This window comes from Nymphaea colorata, chromosome 6, assembly GCF_008831285.2.
Source record: "Nymphaea colorata isolate Beijing-Zhang1983 chromosome 6, ASM883128v2, whole genome shotgun sequence".
NCBI classification, from domain to species: domain Eukaryota; kingdom Viridiplantae; phylum Streptophyta; class Magnoliopsida; order Nymphaeales; family Nymphaeaceae; genus Nymphaea; species Nymphaea colorata.
In genome coordinates, this window is record NC_045143.1 from 13,631,202 (window position 1) to 13,657,963 (window position 26,762).

The 26,762-nt window shown below is 37.8% G+C and overlaps 1 protein-coding gene and 1 long non-coding RNA gene across 2 annotated transcripts; both read right to left on the reverse strand.

Moving 5' to 3' along the window:
* Positions 1-340: 340 nt before the first annotated feature.
* Positions 341-4,937, reverse strand: LOC116256553 (uncharacterized). The gene is made up of 3 exons (XR_004173154.2): positions 4,147-4,937; positions 3,387-3,642; positions 341-762 (listed from the first exon to the last, which is right to left on the reverse strand). It is a non-coding gene; the product is annotated as an uncharacterized LOC116256553 (long non-coding RNA).
* Positions 4,938-21,988: 17,051 nt separating this feature from the next.
* LOC116256284 (uncharacterized) lies at positions 21,989-22,698 on the reverse strand. Its single transcript, XM_031632610.2, has one exon. It carries the CDS (start codon positions 22,693-22,695, stop codon positions 22,228-22,230), a length of 468 nt encoding a protein of 155 aa, XP_031488470.1. The 5' UTR covers positions 22,696-22,698; the 3' UTR covers positions 21,989-22,227.
* Between the last annotated feature and the right edge of the window lie 4,064 nt (positions 22,699-26,762).

Here is a 26,762-nt window from a genome sequence, read left to right on the forward strand (position 1 = left end):
ACAAAGCACATGCAGCCAAATACACGAAGGTGGAGTTTGAAACAATGGACGATCACGATAAAGCATATGAATTGGAATTTTGTTAAATATAGATAAAGATGGTAAGTGATTAATAAGATAATAGACATTTAGGATCACATCCCCTCAAAAATAAGATGGTACATGACTCAGTAGAATGAGAGTACGAGTAACTTCCAACAAATGTCGATGCAATTTCTCTGCAACATCATTCTGCTGCGAGATATCTGGATAGGTGAATTGAGGAACAATTCCATATTTTAAGCAAAATTATAATAGATTAGATGATTTGAATTCCAGAGCATTCTCAGTGCAAACAATCTTAAAAAAAACTCCAGATTGAGTCCTTATTTCAATAATAAGATTTTGAAGGATACATATAATTGCAGAGCATTCCTTCAACAGGAGAACCCAACTAACATAAGAGAAATCATCAACTATGACAGGATAATACCAAAATTTAGACCTTCTAGCTGTATGTCTAGGCCCTCACACATTGACATGAAGTAATAGACTCAATGGAAAACTACTAATGTGGTTCCCAAATTGACAGGCTTCGCACATAGAAAGTTAAGGAAACAATCAACAAAGTTTTGACACCGATGGATGCCCAAGTCTGAGATGCCACTGAAGCTTGGTAGGTTTGGAAGGGATTGAGGTAGCAGCTGCACCCACGGGCTCGGACAAAAAATAGACATTCCCTTGTTAATGGCCTCCACCAATCATCCTCCCAGTTTGCAAGTCCTGAAACCAACAACGAACCAGGATAAAAATGACTCTACAGTTCAAATCATGAGTCAACTTTTTAACTAAGAGAAGATTAGTAGGAAAGTCAGGAGCAAACAACACATTATTCATAGTTTAATAAATTTGGGTAACCGATAAGGAGAGAATCTCCCATCTACAAGCTTCACCTATCTAGGTTGAGGAAAATGGTGAAGTACGGTGAATAAGTTTGGTTGACTGCAAAAATGCTTCGAGGCTCCAAAACCAATGATCCATGAAATACCTAGATTTTGGGTATGCATAGTGGTGGAAAAAGAGGAATCACCCACAGTTGTATAAGCCAATGTGGAAGAGGAGGCTTTCTGAGCTAGAAATGGTTCATACTAAAATTTACTAATACTAATTGTGACCTTTTCTGTAATTGATTCTACACTGTTATCTTCAACATGTGAAGCCTTTGGGATATGAGCAAAACCCTTGAGTTGTGATGCCTGAGCCTCGATTCAGCATCGCGATTGGGTGACCATGTTTATTCCAGCATCTATCTTCTAAATGTCCAAGTATTCCATAGAAAATGCATTGAAATCTACCACGTCTACCTCTTGAAAAATGGCCACTTCTCCCTCTACTGAAGGCCTGCCCATGGCCTCCTGAGACTACTAACACTGAAGAGGGTGCATCTATTGAGGATGGAGATAGAGTCACAGCTAGACGACTTAGCCTGTTATAGGCCCTAACAAGGTCTAGAATTTCCACCCTAGTCAACATTTGGGTTTTGGCAACTGCAAAACTAGGAGATAACCTAGATAAAAAATTTGCCACCATGTACTGCTCAAAGTGAGTTTTATAGGATGACTGACAAGAAGAACGTAGCGCTTTGAGTCTTTCATAGGCTGATTTTACTAAAGCAAAAATACTAGGCAAGATCTTAGTCACCCTGTTGGAGTTTGAGAAGTTCTTCTTCAACCTACAAAATTTTGCTCATATTCTTATCGTGAGAGTAAGTTAGCTTCAAAAATTTCCACATATGTTTGGTTGATGTATAATATGCAATAGTAGGAGGGATGTGTGCCTGCACGCTATTTATAATCCATGACATAACAATATTGTTATCTTCCTTCCATGTAGAATATTTTCCTAACTTAGTTTGGGGTTCATCCTTCTCATAACATGTTTCTTCTTGTGCCCCTTAACAAACATCATAAATACAGGGGACCAGATTTCATAGTTTGAGCAGTCTAGCTTTACAATAGACCCAAATGAAAAAGGATTCATTGATATTTTATATTCTCCTTGCATATCAGTTGTAGTATCCTTATGCTCCATAGTGTAGATTAAAACAAATCACATGCACACTTTACGTAGATTGTTGAATAAGGAATAATATAAACGTGTAGGCTAAACACATATAGCTACTAAATTCACTCAACAGATTTTAGCTTATGTATATTAACATGGAGGCAGCAGAACATCTACACCAACAATCTCAATATTACAAAATTGTTACCATATAACTTATGATGATCATGTCTATGAGACGTACTTCACCCAGCAGTCCTCCACTTGGCTGCTTTGATCATATAACGACACCAATCCATAAGATTTTAGACGATGCAGACTCCCACACAGCTGCGCCACTTTTTCTGTTGATATCCACAACTGGAGTCTATTCATGCATATTTATGAGTGTGAACAGACTCCTTCACACACGTTCCTTGCTGATGGTAGCAGGCCAGAACAGACAGAAGAAGAAAGGAGGAGAAGAAGGGGAAGAGGAGGTCACCAGAAGTTTGACGTCACCCCCTGCCTATAGGGATCACGCCGTAGGCTATGATACCATGTTGATGTTGGAGAGAAAAGAAACTCAATTTTTTTTATTACTTACCCTAACCCTTACTTAAGGGAGAATTAGGGCACAAAGCATAATTACATTATAAACAAGAAAGATATTAAAAATAATTAAAGAATTGTCAGGTTCTTTAATATTTAAAAAACTGCCTCATTGTTAACATTGGGCATTATCAATCTTAACTTTGGGACCATCTCCATTAGATTCCTTCCATTGTCTAGCCTCTGATCTGACATCCTCAAGCTTACGAATATGATTAATCATGGAACACCCTGCAAACTGTGATGTCCACACTCTCTAAATGTCATGAGCATGTTGCTCTTGCTCCAACAAATAAGAATAAAAAAAATATTTACCAGGACGATTAGCTGAGGAGCACTTTGAGGAGAAAATTGAAGCACAATGATCCAATGTAGCGCGGTAACTTGAAAAGCTCAATTAATCTATGGTTGCTAGCAATCCATGCCTTATTCAAAAAACATCTATCGATCTTACTCATAACATTCTACCCCAATACAAAAGTTAGACCAGGTATACAAGGACCTAAAATTTCAGGCAGTTCGGTATAACTGATAAAATTTATAAAAGCAAGGCAAGCAGCAGTGGCGGTTGGTTCAATTTCTCTTCTCCACTACAAACAAAATTAAAATCTCCCATGAAAACACATGGAATTTCCTTATATTAGAGAAGTTGCTCCAAATGCACTTAAAGTGCTTGTGAATCTAAAAGTCGGTATCCAGATAAATGCCCACAATATCAAAGCAAAAGTTAGAACTAATGAGGAAAAACTTACCATCCGCCCAACATTTGTGAGCTTGAGCCGAAATTAGCAAGACCATGGAATCCCTCTACATGACAAAAATGCAAGCCCAAAGGCCTTCAGCCTCCAAGTTGGACATAAAGGAAAATTCAAGAAATTTGAGCTTCAATTTGAAGAGGCCTTGATGCAGAGTAAGACCAGATCCATCACTCTCCTTGTTCCAGTTCCTCGCCTCAGGTTCCGCCTTTGCACTTTAATGCAGATCATGAGACTTCAGCCTTGGAATCCCCTACAGATTTGGAGCATATATGAGATGAGGTGCCCATGCGTAGATACTCGATGCACACCAAGGGTTGAATGTGATTTTGGTTTATATATATATATATATATATTATTCTGATATCCATTTTGTAATTATGTTCAGGACCTGACCTGTTACTTTCTCTCATCCATATAAATGGGCGATGACTTATTTTGTAAAGGATACCTTAAAGTTAAAGAAGAAGTAAATGTTCCTTTCGTTGTTTGTCTTTTCCTTTATTTTGTTGTAGCGTATTTACTTTCACTTTCAAAAGTTCAAGCTAAGCTTGCATCAGTTGGTATCAGAGCAAGGATTCATCGTCCCTATTGTGTGTCCCTACCATGCACATGGCTGCAAAAGATGCAAAAGACAAAGAAAAAGCAAAGGACTGTGCTGTTACAAAAAAGAAAATTACAGAATTTGTATCGAATGCAAATGAGGAAAATCTAGTAGAAGTCGTGTAGTTCGAAACAAGAAGTCAAGAAAACTTACAACAGCCCCTAGCAAAACACGATTGTGTAATCGCTCACATCAGACAGGATCTTGTTGCTACAACTAGGAAGATCGATTCCATCACTCAAAAGTTTGACGAGTTCAGATGGATGTTCTGTTCGATTTTGTAGAACGCACAAAGTTTTCACACGCTTCTTGTTGTAAACGATAGTCACACCATCTTCTCATCGGAAGCTGAAGGAGGCGAACAGTGGATTTTAGGAGGAATCTTGAATTGTGACTCTAGGCAAACCACATTTGATGGGATTCCTGCTGGAGCTCCATTGCTGGTCGGCGAACCATATCAGATGTCAAGGCTTCCCGCCAGAGTTCCCCTGCACTCACCTGGAGGAGGTGTATCTTCTTCCCATTATTAGGCAGGAACGATAGCCATGGATTCGACCTTGCCCACCGGTCAGCAGATGATGATGTCCTGCCCGACGAAGGGAGTGTCGTCGGCATCAGGTCTTCCCGTCACTTTGGGTGCGCAAGGAGAAGTGCAGCAGACATCGCCGTTCCCATTGCCGGCTGGTGGTGGTGCAAGGAACACCGCCAGTAGCCACGAAATCAATGCTCCTTCTGCAACCAGGGACAAAATCAGGAGGCGCCACCATCTGACCGGCCTCCGCCCATGGCTCTCCCACCCATCAAAGAACAAGGACTGAGGAGTGATCGCCCACCACCATCGTTCACCCCATCATCATGGGTGGGAGGCAGTGGGCGCCCCACCTTCTGTCTGTGGTTTCCCTTCTTAGCTTCAGGCGAAAAGGGGAAACCCTGACCCTGATAGAAGCTTCTCGAGTTCTCTCGAGAGGCCTGATGGTTCGGGCCGGTCTCTTATGAGACCAGTTTGAACCAAATCGGAATGTGGACCCGATTCGATTTGTATCGCCCGATTCACGGGTATACATATTCGAATCTAAGTCCAAACATACATTTTCAATCCGGTATGGATCCGAGTGTGTCTCTGAACCATTTGAATGTAGTTAGAAAAGAGATTAGTTTGTGATGTTTTATTGGAATGATGCTCTCTCTCTTTGTCAGCTGCTAAATTTCTGTCGGTTTAGCCATTATGTTTCTTGAAGTCTCCTCTTGGGTGTCTTACATTTTGGCTGCTTAAAAATGGTTTTTGTCTCTTCCTCGGTTTCATGATGATTTTTGTGTAGCAATGGCTTCTCGTAAAACCGTCATTGTTCATCTCTTCCTCTTTCAACTTGCAAAATACATTCTCCTATGTTTCCAGGAATGGTTTGGTGAAGGTACTTGATGCCATTGTGGGATACTTCCTCATGGACTAAATGCAATTGCTGTAAATGTGCTCTCCTCCTGGCTGTGAAACTTTTTCACGATGAACAATGCCGCTAATATTTCGTGTTTTTACTTGCTTGATAGGATAATGAAGAATGTTATGGTTACAATTTGCCTTCTTTATCGTCAGAAATGAAATGGATTTTACTTGAATCTACAAAGGGTTGCCAATGAATTAGAAGAACCATTGGTACCTTTGATACAAATGATAAGTAACCTGTTCTAGAACTCTTTTAAGGAGATTGTTGTGCATCTGTTTGGAGCATTCTTCCTCTTAGCTTTTATGGAATGCAGCTTGCCTGTTTATGATACTTTTATGCATTTAATAGGCATTACCGAGTGCTTGTTGTAACATTGTTGTTGAGCAAATAATTGGTTACAGGAAACTATAGAGACACTTGTTTCTCTTCTTATATCTGGCTTTTCTTAGACACCTGGCTCTATATTAGGAAAAATTTGCTTCTTGGCAAGCCAATATTAATTAGCCAAAGAGGTAAACTCTGTGTGGTCGAATTGACACGGATATTTGATGTTTCTGAATTTTTTTGTTCTTTCAATTTTTTCTTTTTAAAGTTTGGTGGCGTCAAGTGTAATATATGAATATTATAATGACCAAAAGGAAAAAAGATCGTTAAGAACGGCTGCTGTGCTGTTTTCTAGGGTTTTAGATTTGGTGAAAACTAAAAGCTCATCAAATTTTGAGATTTTTTGCCTTTGCTGAACGGTTTTTGAGCAACATTGTTCCGATGGCTGCTGAGCAACATTTTTCCCCATCTCCCTTAGTTTCTCTCAGTTGGTCTGCTGGATTTCTACACCACCAGCAGTTCTCTCTGTTCTTTTGCTCCTTGTTTTGCTATAACAGGTAGTTTATACTTTTTTGTCTGATTTTGATATGAAAAATTTGCTAAACATGATGTCTTCTTATTCATGTTGTTTGTTAATTGACTATATGTATTTCTTTCAAGTTGAGGATGAATCGAGTGAATATATAACATTAGAATGATTCAAGTTAATCTTCTAATTCATTTTTGGTATTTCTATTATGTTGTTTACAATTCTTGAAATAATATGGTATAATTATTAGCTATTGTGATTATGATTTGTTACATTTTTTGTAGGTCTCATGAAGACATAACGTGTAAGAGCAATGAATATCAAAATTTTGGCAATCATATTGTTTTGTAGGTTTCATACTTGTTGCACCATGCTTTGTTTATCGAATAAATCTTTAATTTGAAAACTTGTTATCATGCAATAGCTCACAGTTGCTTTCTTTTAAAGGGTGTTAATTCCATTACTTTCATATATATATATATATATATATATATATATATATATATATATATATATATATATATATATATAAGAGTTAGGTTATTCATCTCTGTGATTATGATTTGTTGCATTGTTTTTTAGGTATGATGAAGACATAATGTGTAAGAGTAATGGACATCAAAATTTTGACAACCACAATGTTCTATCATGTTTTTAGAAGCTAAAGATATCCAAATGGGTTCATTTTGTTAATGAGAACTATAGTATTTTACAAAGGCTTGTGGATTCAGCACAGAGATGCGAGCTTGATAGCATCAACGTTGTTCTTGTTGAAGATTGTCTGAATGATGCACATGTTGTTGATCTCGAGCACGTATATTGTTATCTACCGTAATGGAAATAGTATTGGTCAATGTTGCACATAATGCATTATTTTGAAGTTTGGTTTTGTGAATGGTAACAAAGACTAGCTAACTGATGGAAGTATTTGATCTTAATTATTTTTTGTCTTAGTTGTCTGAATTGCTAATGGCAATGGTGGTAATTGCAAATTCATATTTAATAACTATATCATATGCACAGAAAATATTGATTTGCTATATTAAGGGCTATTTTATTGATTAGTTCTTATGTTATATATTGTTAGAATAATAACTGCAGTAATTTTTGGTTTTTAATTTGAGATTGATTATACCACTGCTAGTACATATATGCTACTTTCTTTTCTCACTCAATTCATATTATTATGTAGATTGTTTGTCTTATTACTAATGATATATGATATATATCTAATTTCCCACTCAAACAAAAAAATCTCATTCAATAGTTTGACGTTAAGCTGTCATACTTTCTACAGTAGTATATTGACGTTAATTAATTGTGTAAGTTTTTACAAAAGCTCATTCAAGTTTGTCGAACCTTAAGCGAGTCAAGCTTGATTTATGGTAAAGTAATAGTCCATATATTCAAACAAGTTTGTCAAGCCTTAATCGAGTCGAGCTCAAGCTCAACACGTAACTCTCGAGTCAAAGTTGAGCTGCTTCTGTCGAGCAATTCTAGAGCTCGAGCTTGATGTTTCATTAGTCAAGTCGAGCTGGAGCTGGCTGAACTCGGGCTCCACTCGGCTCGTGTTCACCCCTAATTAGCAGTCTCCTGATGTTCAGGATTTATAGTCACTATATATATATATATATATATATATATATATATATATATATATATATATATATATATATAGATATATGTACACAATAGTACATATGAAATTGACATTACAAAGGAGGAAAGAAATGTCTCAGAGAGAGATAACAGACACATGAGGGTTTTGAAAAAACCCTACTTCTTTCTAGGGATGGGATAGTTTCCAATAAGAATGCAAAAACATGTTCAAAGAGAGTATGAGAATACTTGGTTCTTTGTTGTCTTTTGTCTGCCATTGGTTAACAGAAACACACTTATGGAATAATATACCAAACGCACTCTAAAAGCATCTGTCATTCTTATCAAAAGTCGGCTTGAATATGGCCTGTTCCAATTTTTGTCCAATCACTATCCAATCTAAGATCGCCATGTGCTATGCGCTATTCATAATTTTAATTGTTCAGTTATTGCTACAGTGTTTGTTAATTTTCAGCTAGCTTTTAACCTTCAATTAACAGCCTGACGTACTGGATTGAATTTATGATTACTTACGGCCACCTGGTTATATGCCCCAAAGCTTGGGCATCCACCCGACCCAAATCTGAGTTTGAGTTCAGCCCCACAATTTAAACTCTAGGACTTGGGCTAATTAAAATAAAAAATATTTTTTAAAATATAAAAAATATTTTAATAATAAATATAAAACAAAAATAATATTAAAAAATATCGAACTGAATTGGCCCCATCGGGCCGACCCGAACCTGTTTTTTTTGGCCAAGTATCAGATACCTGGTTTGATATCTAGCCTTATATGCACTAAATTTCATGCATCAACATGGTTAATGACAAAAGTACATTTCGTTTACATAGGAAAATATAAGTTTAAAAGTGAAACGACTATAAAGGACATTATTTTTTTTTTAATTACAAAAACATCTCCCTTTTTTATTGTGTAATTTGAGCACTTGGCCCACACAACCGACGTTGGTGTTTACTTGTTTTATAGGGAGACCTAAAAGGAAAAGCTTCGTGCACATGGGTGTACAGGAAAAATTGTGGAAGGGTGGCAACGACAAAAATCTTTTTATTAAAAATAATAAAAAAATTAAAAGCGTAACAAATTATATAAAAAAAATAAAAATGTCTGAAATGTCTATTTCCTTTATAAAAAAATTTCAAAACTGTCCTCACCCTTTTTGATCCACATTTGTTACGTTTACATCTCGGCATGCAATTCAATCAGGTGCCAAATGGCTTTATAAGGTTGAGTTTCATAGAATGTCTAATACGTTCAAGAGATCGATAGTTTTGAAAAATCAATAATAAAGTAGAAGACTGACTGACTGTTGAGTTGGTCCAAACAACCGGTAGGTTTGTCCTGAACCAAGGAGGCATGGAGGACCAGAACCTTCTTTTTTTTTATTTTATTTTTATTTTTATTTTTATTTAACCATCTAGAGATTTTGTCGCTCATCTAGACCCGAACTTATTGGACGACTGAGTTGAAAGATTGTTGGTTTGAGGTAGATCAATCGCTCGACTGTTCAGGCTTAGTTAGCAGAGGAAAGCGATCCAACCCTCCTTCCAATCCTTTCTCCAACCATTCCCTGAACATGTATAAAAGAGTTAACTAGATAAGCTGATCAGCTCAGCTTGCTGTGCGTGTCCTAGGTCTAAAGGTTAAAACTTATTGAAATCTGAAGTGGCATTTTTCACAACTAAACAAGTTTAGGGTTCAATTTTACTCCTTTTAGTTTTAAAATGAAGTTATTTTTTTTCACATGAACCTAGATCTGTAACAGAATTAGAGCTCTTTTAATCCCGACATGTAGGGCTGCACAATGAATTGAGCCAAGTCAAGATCTGACTCGTTTACAAATGACTCCAGCTCGAGTTCAGATGTATGCTCGAAATATTAAATGAGTTGAATTTGAGTTGTAAGAACTCAAATTCAACTCATTTAAACTTGGGTTGGCTTGACTACACAATGAATGTTGAAACATAACGAGAGAATAGTTAAACGAGTCCCAAGTAATCAAGTTAAAAGAAACGAGTCAGATTTAACAGAAACAAGTTCAACGAGTAAATGAGTCGAGCTCGATGCCATATTGTCAAGTTGAATTTGAGCTTCTTCTATGGTCCTCGACTAGAGTTCGAGTTCGAGCTCAAGCTTTTTGAGTAGGGACAGAAACAAGGTGGGGGGCAAAAAATTTTTTCAAAAAAAAAATATTTATCTTATATAAAAATTATTGAAAATGATATATCGGCTCCTATCAAAATTGGAAACTATAAATAGGCCCCCCTTATGAAAAATTCCTAGCTCCGCCCTGTTTCTGAGTGAGTTCGATTTGGCTCATATGAAACCCTACTGAAATGTAGTTCTTGTGGAAATTATTTGGCTCATCTGACCCCTCTTGTATAAGTTTGTTTTCAACTGGCTGTTGGAATGTCCTTGATGGTTACCATCTGGCCCTTCTTCAGAAGTGTGGGGCGAGCTGGCTGTTGCTAAATCTAGGATCATTACTTGTCATGGTTGATGCTTTCTTTTCTTTCCCTCTCTCAAATGTCAGAGGGGAATCCAGACCTGAACCTTCTAATTTCAGTTGAGCAGCAGCAAAATTCCCCTTCAAGACATTGGTAATAGACTACTGTATTAGTGTTTTTATGAATCTGTTCTACACACTGAGGTAGACTCATGAAATGTTAGTTTATAATATTTCATGAATATGCCCTAATTTTTAAGATAGATTCACACCCCCGAGTCTTCCTGTTACCAGATGCTCTTTTGGTCTGCCCCCAGTATGCATAATTGCAAAGGTACCTTGAAAAATAGAGCATGGTTTCATCCCAGCTTCCAATCTCATGAGACTGGGTCCAAGCAGGCTGTTTAGCTTCCACCGGAGATTTTCTGCAAAGTGGCTGCAGCAAGCAATACAAGCAAACAAAGTTCTTCGTCCAATTTACAGCCTTCAAACTGAAAGGGGTTGGCAATTCATCACATGGGAGTGACACTTCTCTTAAGAACCTAATACATCTCTGCCCAACCCAGCTTGCCTACTTAGTTTGTTGCAGAGAAAAGTAAGAAGAGACAACTATGCTAAACGTAAGCGGTAGATGCATCCTGATCAATTTTGCAATTCTTCTTTTCCAAACACACTTTTGATGCCAACAGTTAGTTGTTGCCAGAACAAGCTTCATGCCATTCCAATTTCATCGGATGTTTTTAGGTGAATTCCAATGACCCACTAGCAGAGCCTGAAATTTTTGGCTGGTGGAGGCACTAGTTCAATAACCTTAATGTTTAAGGGGCACCTATAAACAATCAAATATATAAAATTATTAACATAAAAATAAGTAAACTTTGTGAGGCTATGTGTTCAATACCAGTCACCATGTGGCTCCGCCACTTCAATGAGCAAACCTGAGTCACAAAACACAGACTATAGGTAGTCTACTTTTACTTGTTTCGTCCTTGTTTCCAATAGCCGAGAAAGTTGGAGACAGCAAAAGCTTTTAACCTGTTCTGATGGAACTAGGAAAACACAGACACACACACACATACACACACAAAATTCTGTATATAACTTCCTCTTATTCTGTAGGACCTCTAGAAATGCATGAACGTACCATGCTGCTGGTACCAGCATGGTTTAAGAGGCACCCTATTAAGGATATTCTTATTCATCATCATAATGTGTACACTCTATCTCGGACAACCAGTCGGGTTGGTGGCGTGTAGTAACCACGTCTTCAGTTCGATACTTGGAGGATGCTATCTCGATGGTATTGAAGAGTGTTGAACTTGGAATTAGGAATGCTGCTGTGGAAACTAAGTGGACCAGTTCTTGTCCCCGCCCCCCTCTTTCTCTCTCTCTCTCTCTGTCTTCACACACACACACACACATACATACATAAATACATATATATATATATATATATATATCTTGACCAATATGCACAAAGAGTTGGAATCCTAAATCCTGAGAAATGGGAAAAAACTGTGGATGCTAGATGGCAGTCATAGTTGGAAGCCCGTTTGCATCGCTCTCGATAAAAGCCAAGCCCAGATCTGCCAGAAATAGGGCTTTGTTACTGCTTTCCAGAGAGTTTTGGTTAATCTTTTTCCAGTCAAATTATTCTGAAAATGGAAAAAATAAAGCGTAAATTTCCAAAGAAGAAGCTCAGCTGCCAAAAATAGTCATAGAAGATTTGGTTATTCATTCAAGTAATTGCATGCCACCAAGCTTTCAACTTGACAGGAGCTCAACTTGATAAAAGATCATTAGTTTATTAAGAATATTTATCAATAACCAAATTGCTTCAGAAAGGCACAAAGGATCTACTGGGTAGGAGTGGCCAGCGAAAATAATTGAAAAGACATCACACATGAAATCCACCAGTGCCGATTCCTCGCCATAAACATGAAGACATACATAAATGGTATTATGCCGGTCAACTTGGTAGGAGAAGTGCTGTTCCTTGTTTGAGCAGCTAAAGTTAGGGGAGTAAAATCTTGATATGAATGTGTAATAGAAAGAAATATTGGAAAATACTGAAGGACTCTTGTTAAGAAAAAGGCAATAAGCTCAACGGCATCTTGAGAAGGGAGATGTATATGGTCGAGAAACATTATACTTTTAATTTCCTTTGGTTATTTCCAGTCTTTACATAAGCGTTACACGGGGAGGCTTTCAAGATCATGAATACAAACATCTTCCAAGAATACTCGAAAACTTGCAATCTAAATTTTCCAAGCATTTTATGGCTTCCAAGAATTTTTAGGGAGGTCAAAAGCCTTCATTTATCCCAGTCTTTATATTTCTTGATTGGATTTGAATAAAAAATTTTAAGATCCAATCCCAATCATAAATTATTTTAACAGTTCTATGTCATTAAACTCGGAACCAACAAGGTAAGGCAGGCGTCATGGCACGAAAAACCATCATTTGTGCAATTCCAAGCTGTATAACACCCATCGCCAACAAGATACACCAATGAGGTCCACCCACCGCACTTTCTCCAATGCTCCCACAGGGGGGTGGGATGAGGGGAAAGGAATACAGTGCATGCATTTATACAAAAACAAATTATCAGGTCAATCTGTTATATTTTATGGGGCTACTTTCTATCGAAAACCAGCATTGGTGAAGAAGGAAAAGCGTTGCACTTTGCACTTCATTGATTAAGGCTGCACAACTTTAGATGACAAAACTCGAAACGAGCATAGTAATAGTGTCTGTGAGACTACGTTTTCGTGCTGTTCTAACCTTGAATCGTCCACTCCAAAACATCTTAGACATTCTCAGAAAATGTCATCGAATTAACTTTCAACAGTAAATGACAGCTTCACACAGAGAAACAACACTCTGGAATACAATGAAACTTGCAATCAGAGGGATCAACCTCATTACCTCTAGAAAATAGGCATGTCAGATATCAAATACACCGGTTAAATTTCAGCTTTAGTACTCGAACGTTCAAGCAAAACTGAGCTCTATTAAACTTGAATCCTTGTACAGCCATATCAACAGCACTGCGACTGAAAGATTGAGAAAGAAGAAAAGAAGCTTCTCCACAACGCAAAAGTAGAGGACCAAGATGGTGGTGTCAGATGTCATCAGCAGAACTTGTGAAGAAGGAAAAGCGTTGCACTTTGCACTTCATTGATTAAGGCTGCACAACTTTAGATGACAAAACTCGAAACGAGAGTAGTAACAGTGTCTGTGAGACGACGTTTTCGTGCTGTTCTAACCTTAAATTGTCCACTCCAAAACATCTTTGCCATTCTCAGAAAATGTCATCGAACTAACTTGCAACAGTAAATGACAGCTTCACACACAGAAACAACACTCTGGAATACAATGAAACTTGCAATCAGAGGGATCAACCTCATTACCTCTAGAAAATAGGCATGTCAGATATCAAATACACCGGTTAAATTTCAGCTTTAGTACTCGAACGTTCAAGCAAAACTGAGCTCTGTTAAACTAGAAATCCTTGTACAGCCATATCAACAGCACTGCGACTGAAAGATTGACAAAGGAGAAAAGAAGCTTCTCCACAACATAAAAGTAAAGGTCCTAGATGGTGGTGTCAGATGTCATCAGCTGAACTTCAAAACAAAATCCAAAAGACTAGGGCAGAATGCACTAATGAAAGCCAAGTATAGGTATCCTGCTGCAGCCTTCAAAGACAATACTGATTTAAAAAAGAAAAAAGAAAAAAAAAAAAGTTGTATATCATCCAAACTACATACTATATAGTTGAACCCAATGTTGTTAAGGTGTCGCCTAGGCCACTCCTAGGCATGGACTAGGCCACAGTCCACACCCGATGCCTAACTCCATCACTTAGCCGATGTGTGGTGCTAGCACCTAGGTGTGCCTAGGCTGGACTAGGCACCAGCACGCCTAGTCCATGGGAAGGTTCTACAAGTTGTTATAATGTATATTATATGTTATAATCTGTTGTAATGTATATTATATGTAGTTATGTACTGATTTGATATGATTTTTGTTTGAAATGATTCAAATGAAATAGTCTATAAGGTACTACATAAAAGGGATTTCAATTCATAACAGGATATACAGGTTCTTTACAACAGAATTCATATTTAGTTTTTCTATTGCAGTACTTTATCTAGAGAAACAGTTGTTTTAGAGTCAGAATGTTTTTAGGTATGTGTCTGGCATCGGATTCTGATAGGATCTGATCCTAAGAAATGCAAACATTGTGTCCAGTATGTAGACAAGAATGACATGTCTTCTTTTGTGTATCAAACTAAGGCATCGGCTAGAAGAGAACAAAAGAGTTTTCCAGTATGTAAACAAGCTGGAAATGTACTGTTAGTCTGTCATCTAAACTAGAGCATAACAGTTTTTCATGTTTTACTTTTTGGCTTTACTTAGAAAGTGTAATCATTCAATTAAAACAGAACATAATAGCTTTTCATGTTTTACTTTTTTGTACCACACGTGTCTGTGTTAGTGGTGATAGCCACACCTGGAATAGAAGATTACAGTTCAGTCAGTAAGTACATAATTTTATTATGTAATAGCTAACATAACTAAAAAAATTAATAAAAAAACGGTCACCTTTTTTGCCTAGGTGCCTAAGTCCTAGGCGCTGCCTGGAGCCCAGGCAGCGGCTGAGTGCTTTGACAACATAGGCTGCACCAACTTCAAAAATACAAACTAGAAACATAAAAAATATAACCATTTTTCACGTTCTACATGTTTGAATGTGCTTGTTCTTCAAGTAAATTACTGTTCCTCTTCAGGCTATGTAAATATATCCATTATTTACTTTTTAGTTGTCATGAATTTTGCCACTCACATCTTATGTGTCAACATCTACAAGCATGAAACAAGAATTTCTATTCCAAATGGATCATGATTGACTATAAGAATCCATCTGAAGATGCGTTCACATACTATGCCGTACTAGATTGGATGATAAACTAATAGACTCTATTAAACATATAAGTGATTCAAGAAAATTCACTGCAAAGGCTACAAATAAAATCCATGCACCTTGCTTCTTGTTAGGCAGCCATCTTAGATCTTACATTTTCAATAATATAATTTTTCTTCTTAAATACTAACAAGGACTTGACATTAAGGACCTAACGTTACATGATCAGAAGCAGGTGGACTCAACACTTTGAACTTCAATGGGTTTCAGGTCATCCTTTTCTTGAGGCCACTCTGCCATGGATTTCAGGTCATCCTTGTGAAATATCACTACCACTGCCATTAGGGCCATTATCCATGGCCAGTTGCCAATCTTTAAGCTTCCCATGTACCCAAGTTTTAGAGAATTCATAATCTACTAATCCTAATTAACTGCGTATGCTATGTACATTCCAAGGCCGATGACAACTTAAACCTTTCTTGCACATTTTGTTCTCTTTGTGTAGAAGATATCATCTCATATACCAAAATCAGTCGCTCAATTGCTGGGAGCATAGAGGGGAACCTCAACTCCCCGTTTCTGGCATGCTATAGTTCTGTTAGTCTCTCGACAACGGGAATGGGAGATTACCGGTCAGCCAGATGCTTCGCGAACCACCGGTGAATTTCATTGAACTTCCATCACAATATTAAGAAGCGAGGTCCAAGAATAAAGAAGTAGAATGATGGAGTGAATACGAGCTGTGGCTAATACCCAAGGCATAGGAGAAGGAACAAGATACTATGGGATCCAATTCTTTCTTTGAGTTCAACAATGTGAACACAGTATAGACTATCTATCACCAACATTATCCATTGCAGCACTCCATAAGCTTCCCGTGTACAGACCTCAGAAAACTCTTAAGGCTCATGCACTCTTAAACTTTTCTTGCACCCAAACAAATTCTCGTCACTCCTTGTATAGAAAATATCCTTCTTGTATAAGAGATCGGTAACAACATAAGATAGGTCCAAATTAGCGAATTGACCTTCAACAATGTGAAGATAATATACGCTACCAAACCTTGGAGCATGGAACCCATGAGTCTGTCCTATGAAAAACCTTATGAAAGGGACACTCAGCATCCAAGATTTCTAAAGGTGGCATTTAATAAAAATATGGGGACCCTAGAAGCTAGAGTCAGTTCTTAAGGAGTGTTCATCAAAAACCAACCTCAATAGCACTCTCATTAAGTAACTAAAACTTCTAAAACAGAAAATGCAAATTGTGCTCAATAACTGTAAGCTGCTCCTATAAAAAATTATTAACTTGAGCAGTATCATGTGGTTTGTAATGTTCCAAGAATTAACTACTAGTGTAGTCTATGATGAAAATTCGGTACCAACCCCCCCCCCCCCCCCCAACAAGTGCAAAAAGAAAAAAGGATGTTTACTAATTGGATCCAAACGCAGATTGGATCAATCCAAACTGTATTGTGTTTTATTTATTTATTTATTTTTTTGGGGCTGCTTACTGATGGCATTCTTGTAATTTCTTAAACGATTAAGGGTATTCTTGTACACTAACAGTTGTAAACATAACTATATAATAAATGAATAGTCCAGCTATCCCAGTCAGCCGGAATTCCCCTACCATTATAGCATCTTCTCTCACGTCTCTTCTTCATCTCTAAAAACTGATATGGTATCAATGTTGCTAGCTCAGCAGGTTCCGACATCCCTTCTAAACAAAAGTTTGCTTAAAGATATCTTCTAGTCTCTTCCAAGTCAAGAAATTTCTTGTTCCTTCTATCCTTGTCCTAAATTTCTAGAACACCCAGCTTTTCTTAATCTTCTTTTCTTCTGCTACAGATTCATTAATCTGTTCTGTTTTGCTCTCCACCTCTCCTTTTTATTCTATTTTTCTTGGCATCTGAATGTGATATTTGTAGGTGTTGCCTCTGTTTTACCATTATAGCATCTTCTCTCTCTCTCTCTCTCTCTCTCTCACACACACACACACACACACACACACACACACACACATATATATATATATATATATATATATATATATATATATATATTGTTTGCCATCTCACAATATTTATATCAGAAAAGATCATTATTTGGGTTCTCATTATCATCTGTTTTGTGTTAAATCTGGTTTCCGGTGTGAGATCTAATATTTTCAAATCAGATCCAATTATCGTGTCTCAGATCTTCCGTTAGAGAATTTTTTGATTTCTATCATTCATCTTGAGGTGTGAATCTGCCAGCATCAATCAAGGCAAGTATGTGCTGTTTTGAATTCCCACTGACTTTTTATCATCGGGTTTTTCTCGTTTTTTTTTGTTCTTATTCCTGCGGATTCATCCTTTCTCAATCTGGCCTATCCTCAACTTTTCTCAAACTGCTTGTTCTCAATAAATAGAATTCTTCAATTTTTGACTTGGAAGAAGCAGATAATTCCTTCTATAAGGAGTTGGGGTCTCCTTTGTCATCTGGATACCAGTTCCTCCAAAATTCATCTTACATGAATAACAGGATAATAAAGACAGCTTCTGGTGTGTTCATTAGGAACCTATGTCACGTGACTGCTTCTAAATGGCTGCCACACCCGTGTCAACGTTGGTTCTGGTACTGGTGCTTCTCCAACACATCATCTCCGGTTCAGTCAGCCAAAACGGGTCAAAACTGATCATCTTAAATGTGCACATAACTAAACTATCTCTAATACAAAAAAGTTTATATGTAATATAGAATATAGATAAATAAGGCTACTAAATAGTTAAATAATTATTTAACAAATGATATATATATATATATACACACACACAGATACATACATACATACATATATATATCTATATATATATATATATATATATATATATATATATCCTCATTGCACCTGTACCTAATTTTTTTTGAAAAATTGCCGCATCCACACCCGTATCCATGCGACATAGCTAGGAACACAAACTATGTTAATTGGGAAAGAGGTCAATGTTGGCAGCCTATATTTCATCACATTTGTCAAAGGAGGGTAGCAATTCCAAATGGTTGTATAGCAAAGCAGTTATGGGCAGGTTGATTTACAAATATTCAAAAACCATGACAAGAATTTTGTTTTTTAAGCATGAATTTCGGATGATGAGGAAAGACTCCATGGCCATCATTGAATATCTAAACAATATGAACCGCATAACGGATCATCTGGTTTTATTGGATGCCCAATAAGTGACAGCAAAATAATCCTCAATCCATTAAATCTTGAGAGAACTGGAGTTTGACTACATGTTCCCAGACTCCAATCTTACATTTACTAGAGCTCCCTAAGTTTAGGATTTGTTTGCCAAACTCCTACCACATGAAAGGACTTCAATAGAGAGATCCACACAAGGACATGCTCAGCATTTTCTCGTCCCAGGAATGGTCTACGGACAAGGTAAATGTGGCCATGGATATCAAGCAAAAGTTGGACAAAGAAGTAACAATGTAGAGGTTGTGGGCTTTGGCCTATGCCTAATATTCCTTCAAAGTTTCAATATGAGAGACTATTCTCACTTGTTATATGTGCAGAAAGAAAGGACATATGAAAGTGAGCTGTTTAGTTCTAACTTCTAACTTCTGAATAAAGGAAGTTTCAGATTTTCAGCAAACTAAATAAGAGCTTGAGGCCCATGGAGAAATGAAAGAATTGCTAATGTCTGACTTCCCACTGCTGAATCTGAAACAAAAAGAACAGGGAATGTAGTATGTGGATTCTCAGGTGGTTCATGTGATTGGACATGTATGTAACCTCTCAAATCCTATTTTATGATTTAGTAGACAAGGTATAGTCATGGAGATGCATCTCATAATCTTGTCTCTCATATTGGGAACATTGCTATTTATATGACATGCTTCAATCAAATTTATTCTCTTTTCTACATGTCAAGGATCTTCATGATTAGAAAACAGTCGCTAAAAAAAAAGATAAGGAAACATGTAGCTTTTCCAATAAGTTGCTTCTAGTTGTGCTCAATTTGCTTGTTCCACCTTGAGACAATGGGTAGTACCAAGCACATTTATAAAGACACCTCCAAGTTCAATGTTATACAACCTAACATGGCCCATCTAGACAAGGACCAAAATCTCATGCACTCTTTTTTCTTACAGGTGTTCAAGAAATCAAGGATGTCATTCATGTGATGCATATAATTATAAACCAGTAGTATTTCTTCCATGTCATCATTAGAACTCTCATATGTTTCTTTGTTTTTTCTTGAATCTGAATTACCATCAGATGATATCTCAATGATCACATCAAACCTACACATATATGCATCAAGTCTGGATCTCAAGCTTATTGGATCCATTATAAATAATCTAGTGATTAATTTTGTTTGGATCATCTAAATGGATATAATAGATGAAATGGAAATGGGATAAAAAAGAAAAACAATTCAAATATTCAAATGAACATAGATCCAGAAGAACTATGATTGAATATCATCAAAACGAGGCACCCTAGAAAACAACTCCAGCAACACCATAAGGTGCATGCCAGAAAACAGGAGACAAACAGCAAGGAAAACCACATGTTTTCTTGTTCCTCTTTTCTCATTTAGTTTTCTCCAAAAAAACTAGGAAAAGGAGAAGACCTCTGGTGGCACCCAAGGCCCCGTTCAAGGACTCCCAGAACTGTCAAACAGAGATATTAAATAGGGCACTCAACGGCACCCTTTTCTCCCCTATACACTCTCAGTAGCACATAGGGGCACCCATCCCCTCACTTTGGTGAGACCTCTGACAACATCCCCTAGTGCTCAGTTGCTCATTAAAGGGAGGAGCAAGGCTGTTGGTGCAGGGTGCCAATTTTCTATGGTTGCACCCTCAGCAGACGACCATTGAGGGTTGGTGGTGCAGGGTGCCAATTTTTTATGGTTGCACCCTCAGCAGCCGACCATTGAGGGTTGGTGGTGCAGGGTGCCAATTTTTTATGGTTGCACCCTCAGCACCCGACCATTGAGGGTTGGTGGTGCTTGGTGCCATTACTTCCCAAAAAAGGAATCACTTTGGTTCAGTCTCAAGAACTCACGAACCAGGCATTGCCGAGGCACTGCCATCCTCCACCAAGTCTTGCCTTCACTAGCAAGAGTTGGAAAAAGGTCATCCACCGTCAAGGAATATAGAAAGCAAGGCACAAGATTGCAAGAGAAAACACACATAGAAGCCAAAGCCAGGATGAATCACATAAAACAGTAGTCATAAGGCAGCAGCTTGCAACCATCCATTGATAACCACAAGATGAACGTCCTGCCTCCTCCACCACCAAAAAGATGTTATGGGTGATCAGCAGTTTCTCTACCACCATCAAACTTAGTAAGAAGAGGGTATCAGTTCCTACTGCTGCTTCCCTAAGGCACCACCTACTTCTAATATAGGCAGCATTACTGGACACATTCTTAGCATCCTGTGAGAGGGCAACCACTGTAAGAAAAAGGGAGCGCACCCCACATTGCCCATTTGGAACTTAGTCAGGCGCCAACAACATTGGTGCCTATAATTATGGCTCCCACAAATGGGCACCAATATCACCCCAAGCACCCCTTTTCTTGAAGCCAGGGGCTTCCAACGCCCTTGCTGCAACCTTGCTCCCTCCAGCCATAACTACAGGACGCCGTTGATAACTTGATATCGGTGACACTTTTTTGTTTTTTTATAATCACAGCACTATACATTGAGACCTGTGGCAGCACTGTGCCGACTTCTAAGAACAGCATGCAAGGGATAGTAGCTTGCGCTTCTAACATAAAAATGAAACATGAAACTGTATGCTCTGATCCCAACATAGAAAAATATGCATATAGATCGTGTATCAATTATCATGTTTAGATTAGGTCACACGCCTCAATAACTTAACCCATATCAATCGTATGACTGGACTCAACATGGAAACATGCTACTAGTCAAGACATTAATCAAAGTGTTACGATAATTTTAGGAAAAAACATAGTTCTTCTCAATATTAATTATGTGTACTTGTCCATCTCTTTCACCAAGCATTCACGTATTTAAAATGCATGGTAATTGGCAAAAAACAATTGTTCCCTCCATTAGGGAATGAATCTGGGTCGAGGAGAAAAGTGAAAACATCGCCACTGTACAAGTTTCACTACAGGAACTAGGACACCCTACAGACACCAGCATACTACATATTTCTGCTACAAAGGGTGAAGATGAAGGGAAAAAAACTAATCGATCAACAGAATGTTATTTCCATACCTTTACTAGCACAATTTTCAAGTCTCCATAAGGAGATACACAAATGTCCCCAACAAAGTGAGACTTTCCCGTAAAACCCCTTAGGAAGTTCCAGCAAATACAGAATGTCAAAGGATGTGAATAGTGGACGCATGCTGCATCCAGAAGCAATTTGCAATCAAAGAATCAGAATCACTGAATAGAAACAAAACAGGAAGCGAAAAACAGGAAAAGGCAGCCCCTTTTTACGATCCTTTCTCGTTCCGTTCACTCCAAAATTTACCAACAGCACCAAAAAAGTATGAAGAAAAGAAATCCTACACGCTGTTCAATTATTCTAGGGAGTAAGTAAGAAAGGCACCTCGTTATCTCCATTTAAGGAATCCATTACAACGCCCCTAATAATATGGACCAAGTGAAACAAGAGAAGAATCCATGAAATTCCAATGAAGGAAATATAACAGGCGGAAAAAAAATAGAATCAAATAAAAGGATCACCTTTGATCTCGTTCTCTTTGCATAATTCGAAGTTTATTAAAGAAACAAGGGCCAATTCAACAACCGGATTCGCACCTCGCGAACCCCAAATTGGTTTCCGAAACATAAAAGGGGCACACAAAAGAAGAAATTCCAAAGAGCTACCAGTGAATGAAAAGGCCGACCAGGTCCAGTTGCCGTTGCAGCACAGACGGTCGAACGCTTAACCAAGAAACGATCATTCGGACTCGTCTGCAGCGAGGGCACTCTCCTTCTGCAGTCGCTCGAGTGCCTTCTGGTGGGCCCACGTCTCGATTGTGAAGTCGGGTTTGGCGTTAAGGCCCACCCCGAGGATGACGACGGTGAGGAAGGCCGTGACATAGTAGGGGAGCTCCCAGTCCTCCCATTTCCTGGACTGCCCAGGAGGCGGCGGCGTCCTGTTGAAGAGGTAGCCGTAGCCCCTCTCCTGCGTGCCCTCGCTCAGCCACCTGCTCCCTCCGCTCTCGCCATGGCCACCGCCACCTCTCATCTGACCGTGCAGCCGCAGCCTGCTCCTCAACATCCCTCCCGCGGCGCCGAGGAAGCTCCCTCCCCTCACCATACTTCTTCTTCCTGCGCCAGTCTCCCCAGACGTTGATCTGGTGACAGAGAACCCGAAAAGGGGGAGGGGAAAGAGTCGGACTTCTTCACTTTGCTCACCGCACATTGGTTCTGGATCCCGTGTGATTTTTCAACTTGACTTGGGACCCGAATCGAATCACACCTATTAAAAGGCAGTTTCCAGATTCATCCTTAACTCACATTCAATTGGCATTTTCCACCCTTTGTTACGGATCTGTCATTTGCAATTTTTAATAAAATTCATTCTACTGCAGTTTTAATACGCAGAAGTGCTCAATGTCTCCTGGTATAAAAAAACAAGCTTAAATTTCAGTTTTTTCAGTTTGACTTGTTTTACTTAAATATCAAACTGGCTGTTAAAAAAAGGGAAACTTGAGTGTATTTTGTCATACCACCCACAACGTAGTATATGTTTGTAAAAAATTCAAAAACCTACAGCTAGCAAAATTAATAAGATTAGCTTTATTTGAACTTAATAAGATTAGCTTTATTTGAACTTATTTTTTTATCATTTTTTAACTTCTTTTTATTTTAATAAGGGTGAGTGGTTCATTTCACCACCCCTAAGAGAGGTCACTGTCTTCCTCATGTGCCCACCACTTCCTGAGTTCACATAGTATAGTGTGGAACCCATTTTAGTTTAGAGGATGAACACATTGGGTCATGACATGATCACGTGATTTGATTGCAAGTCCCATTTGAGCTGGACCGTCTTAATCACCTAATGTGCTACAACCCTTGAGGTACCACTTTTTAACTTACTTTTGTCTCTTTGGCACGTACTTATAACATGATTAAACAAGTTTGATTGACCAACACATGACGTACCTTAGCATATTGTAGAAGCATATTATTTTATTAAAGAAAATGACTGCATGATCATGCTAAGATATGCAAGCACACAAATTTAATCAACCCATAAATTGTGAGGTGCATGAGTAGGAGGCCATGCATGGTAAAGGGACTCCCCATTCCCATGTACTCCTTTTGATTATTGGACATTGTAGGCAGTACTCCCTAGTCTTTACTCTCAAAATTCTACTTTGAACAATCTGTTACTTAAGCTACTGTTTTTCAAGTGGAAATAAAGTTCTGGAAATGGTTGGTACCACTGATAGCTTTTCGCTGAAACAAACTTTGGAGCGTTAAACCGGTTATAAAGCATAGCCTCATATTGAAGCTTCAAACTCTTTCATGGGTTAAAAATATCAACCTCGAAACTTATGGTTGTTGCTCTAGCTAGAGCTATGATATGTAAAGGATGAAAAATTTTGAACAAACTCTCTCATGGGGTAATATATCAACCTCTAAACTTATGGTTGCTGCTCAAGCTAGAGATATGTAAAGGATGAAAATTTTTGGAACAACAATGCAGCCTCCTAACTTTATGCTCTATATACCAACTGTCAAATGTCGGCGGTCTAGTGAAATGACCCCTTCTGGGGGTGGTTTTTAGGTCTCCTCGCCTCCCTAAGATATGCCAGTCCTAGATGGGAGAACATTTATAGAAAGCAAAATGATGGATAACAGTTCTCGAGAGTAAGAGATAAAAGGAAGAAAGGAAAGTGGAAGAAAAAAAAAACCAACAAGAAGATTGGACCTTTGAACTCGTTCATTGTGTGTGTGTGAACAAGAGCACCCAATCATGTCTCCATATACTTGTGCAGACATCTACTAGTTGTAGATAATGTTGCCCATTCAACTACCTTTACCTTCTCTCTAGAATGACAACTAATTGCAGACTACAATGTCCATCCAACTAGCTGAAGTCAACTACAATTTGTTGTTTTCTATTGCTCGCTTGTATCTAGTGCACGCTTTGTGCTACAGAATTTTTGAATGAAAAGTAGTACTCTCTTGTCATTTTCTTCCCATAAGTGTGAGCAATACCAATCAATTTTTTGTGGTTAAGACCATTATGTGGCAAATTTTGGTCTTATTTATGAAGCCTATCAATTCAAAAAACGTTTTCTTGCAAGTGACTAGGTTGGGAAATAACTTATATATCTTGCCAAAAAAAATGAATGAGGGCATCATTATTGAGTGAGCAAAATGGAAATAGCAATGCATGCGTACCTTAGTTTATTGTTTCAGGCCGTGAAGATCAATTTGTTGTTGACTCTTATGCTCGACAGAGATTGGTTTATCACTGTTTTCCAGAAAAACCTCTATGCCCACAACCCTTGCCACATCAAAGGATCTACCATCTGTAGTTTCATTTGGTTTACTCTTTCTTATTCATTATCCCTTTCAGTAACCACCCAAAAACATGGTCAACATAAGCAAACGGTTATGTATCTCTTTTTGGGTTACTGTATAGATTTTGGATTCAATCCATCATGGGCAGATCCAGATCTAAAATCCAACATTCTCCCACTCACACATGATGGGTAGAATATTTATTCTACTCCTAGAGTATATAAATACTTATCCTTGAACAACATACTGGCGATAGGGTCTTGCGACCTACGGGTATGGATGTGAATAACCAATTGAGTACCGGTTAGTATAACACAATGGCTCAATCTAAAAATAAATTAATTAACGTGCTTTAGCTATACATATAGGTCGCTATGCCCTAGATCAAATTTCAATTTCACAAGTCTCAATATATTCAATCCCTTTGTTTAATGCCAACCATGTTAGACTGATGCCTCTTATATGCCTATATATTTGCTATTGAATCTAGTCGATCCATTAGGTGATTCAATTTTGTCGGTAGTAAATAATAAGCATATGTGAAATGATAAATGATCTTACCCATTAAACATGTATTTATTAAATCAGAACTAGTTGCTTTCTCAGATATGCCCCATCAGACCCAATCATTCATAGTTTTCAGGCAGTACACTAAAAGAGCATCACTAATTTATTATTGCAAAATACAGTTGAGAGTTCATATGGACAGAAAATTGGATACATATATTAATGTCAAATTCAGTATCCATGGGACTCACACAATGAAGAAGTAGAGATCATCCCTAATTTCCCATATATAGTCAATTTTGCTAAACGGTGCTAACATAAGTGGCATGTCTCACATACTACGGTAAAGTTGTCCCACCATTATGAAGTTTGTGCATGTACTGAATAAATAAATTTTGTTGTACAAATCACCAAAAGTTCAACCTCTCCCAGAGGTCGACTCGAGTTCTCAAAGATATCTCTCTCAGTTCAACGAAGATACTCTGAGACCTTAGATCTGGTTACCAAGTATACATGATTTTATAAGATCATGTCGGTCTTATGATCTTTAGTGTAAGACCTCATCTTGATTCAATCAAGGCATTGTTTAATATAAATATCTACAAGATTCCACCAATGTACTATGTCTAAGATTTATTGACATCTCAACATACAAAACCCATCTTGCTTATCAATAAGCGTCCTTAGGTCTTGTTCATCTCATCTCAACTTGTCTTTTGCATAATGCCTAAAGGCCATCAGTTCGTGAGAGCAAACTTCTACCTGGTTACACAACCTGATATAGATGTGTAACATGCTTAAAAGGAATTATTACACAAAAGTTCAACTTTTATGTACTAGTAACTCCATCGACATTACATGTTTTTTGAATACATCAGTAGTAATTAGCTTAGTCAATGGATCAGCCACCTTTCACTAGTATGAATATAATTTAACAACATTTTTCTTTTCAGAATGACATCTTGCAGTACTTACATTTGGCATCAATGTATTTGGTTCTACTATGAAACTTTGAGTTCTTTGCATACGTGATTGCCACTTGATTGTCACAATAGATAGTTATTGAGACATTTGCATCTAAAACAATCCCAAGATGCTTAAATAGTCTCATCAACCAAACACATTCTTGCATTGCCATAGATACAACTATAAATTTTACTTTTATTGTTGATATAAATTTTACTTTCATGGTTGATATGATTATACAAGTTTGTTTATTACTACACCAAGATATTGTGCAATGGCTAAGCAAAAACACATACCTAATGTGGAACTCCTCACCAATTTGCTTTTGTATAGCCTTCATCCATCATACTAGCATAGAGCCAAATTTTCAATGCCTTTCAAGAACCACATAATTCTCTTAACTGCCTTTCCAATGACGATATCCAAGATTTGACTGGTATCGACTGATCAAACCGACTGCATGATATATGTCTAGCCATG

Bases quoted from the DNA above. Each gene is read 5' to 3' on its own strand.
- LOC116256284 (XM_031632610.2), bottom strand. From the start codon at position 22,695: ATGTGCGGTGAGCAAAGTGAAGAAGTCCGACTCTTTCCCCTCCCCCTT.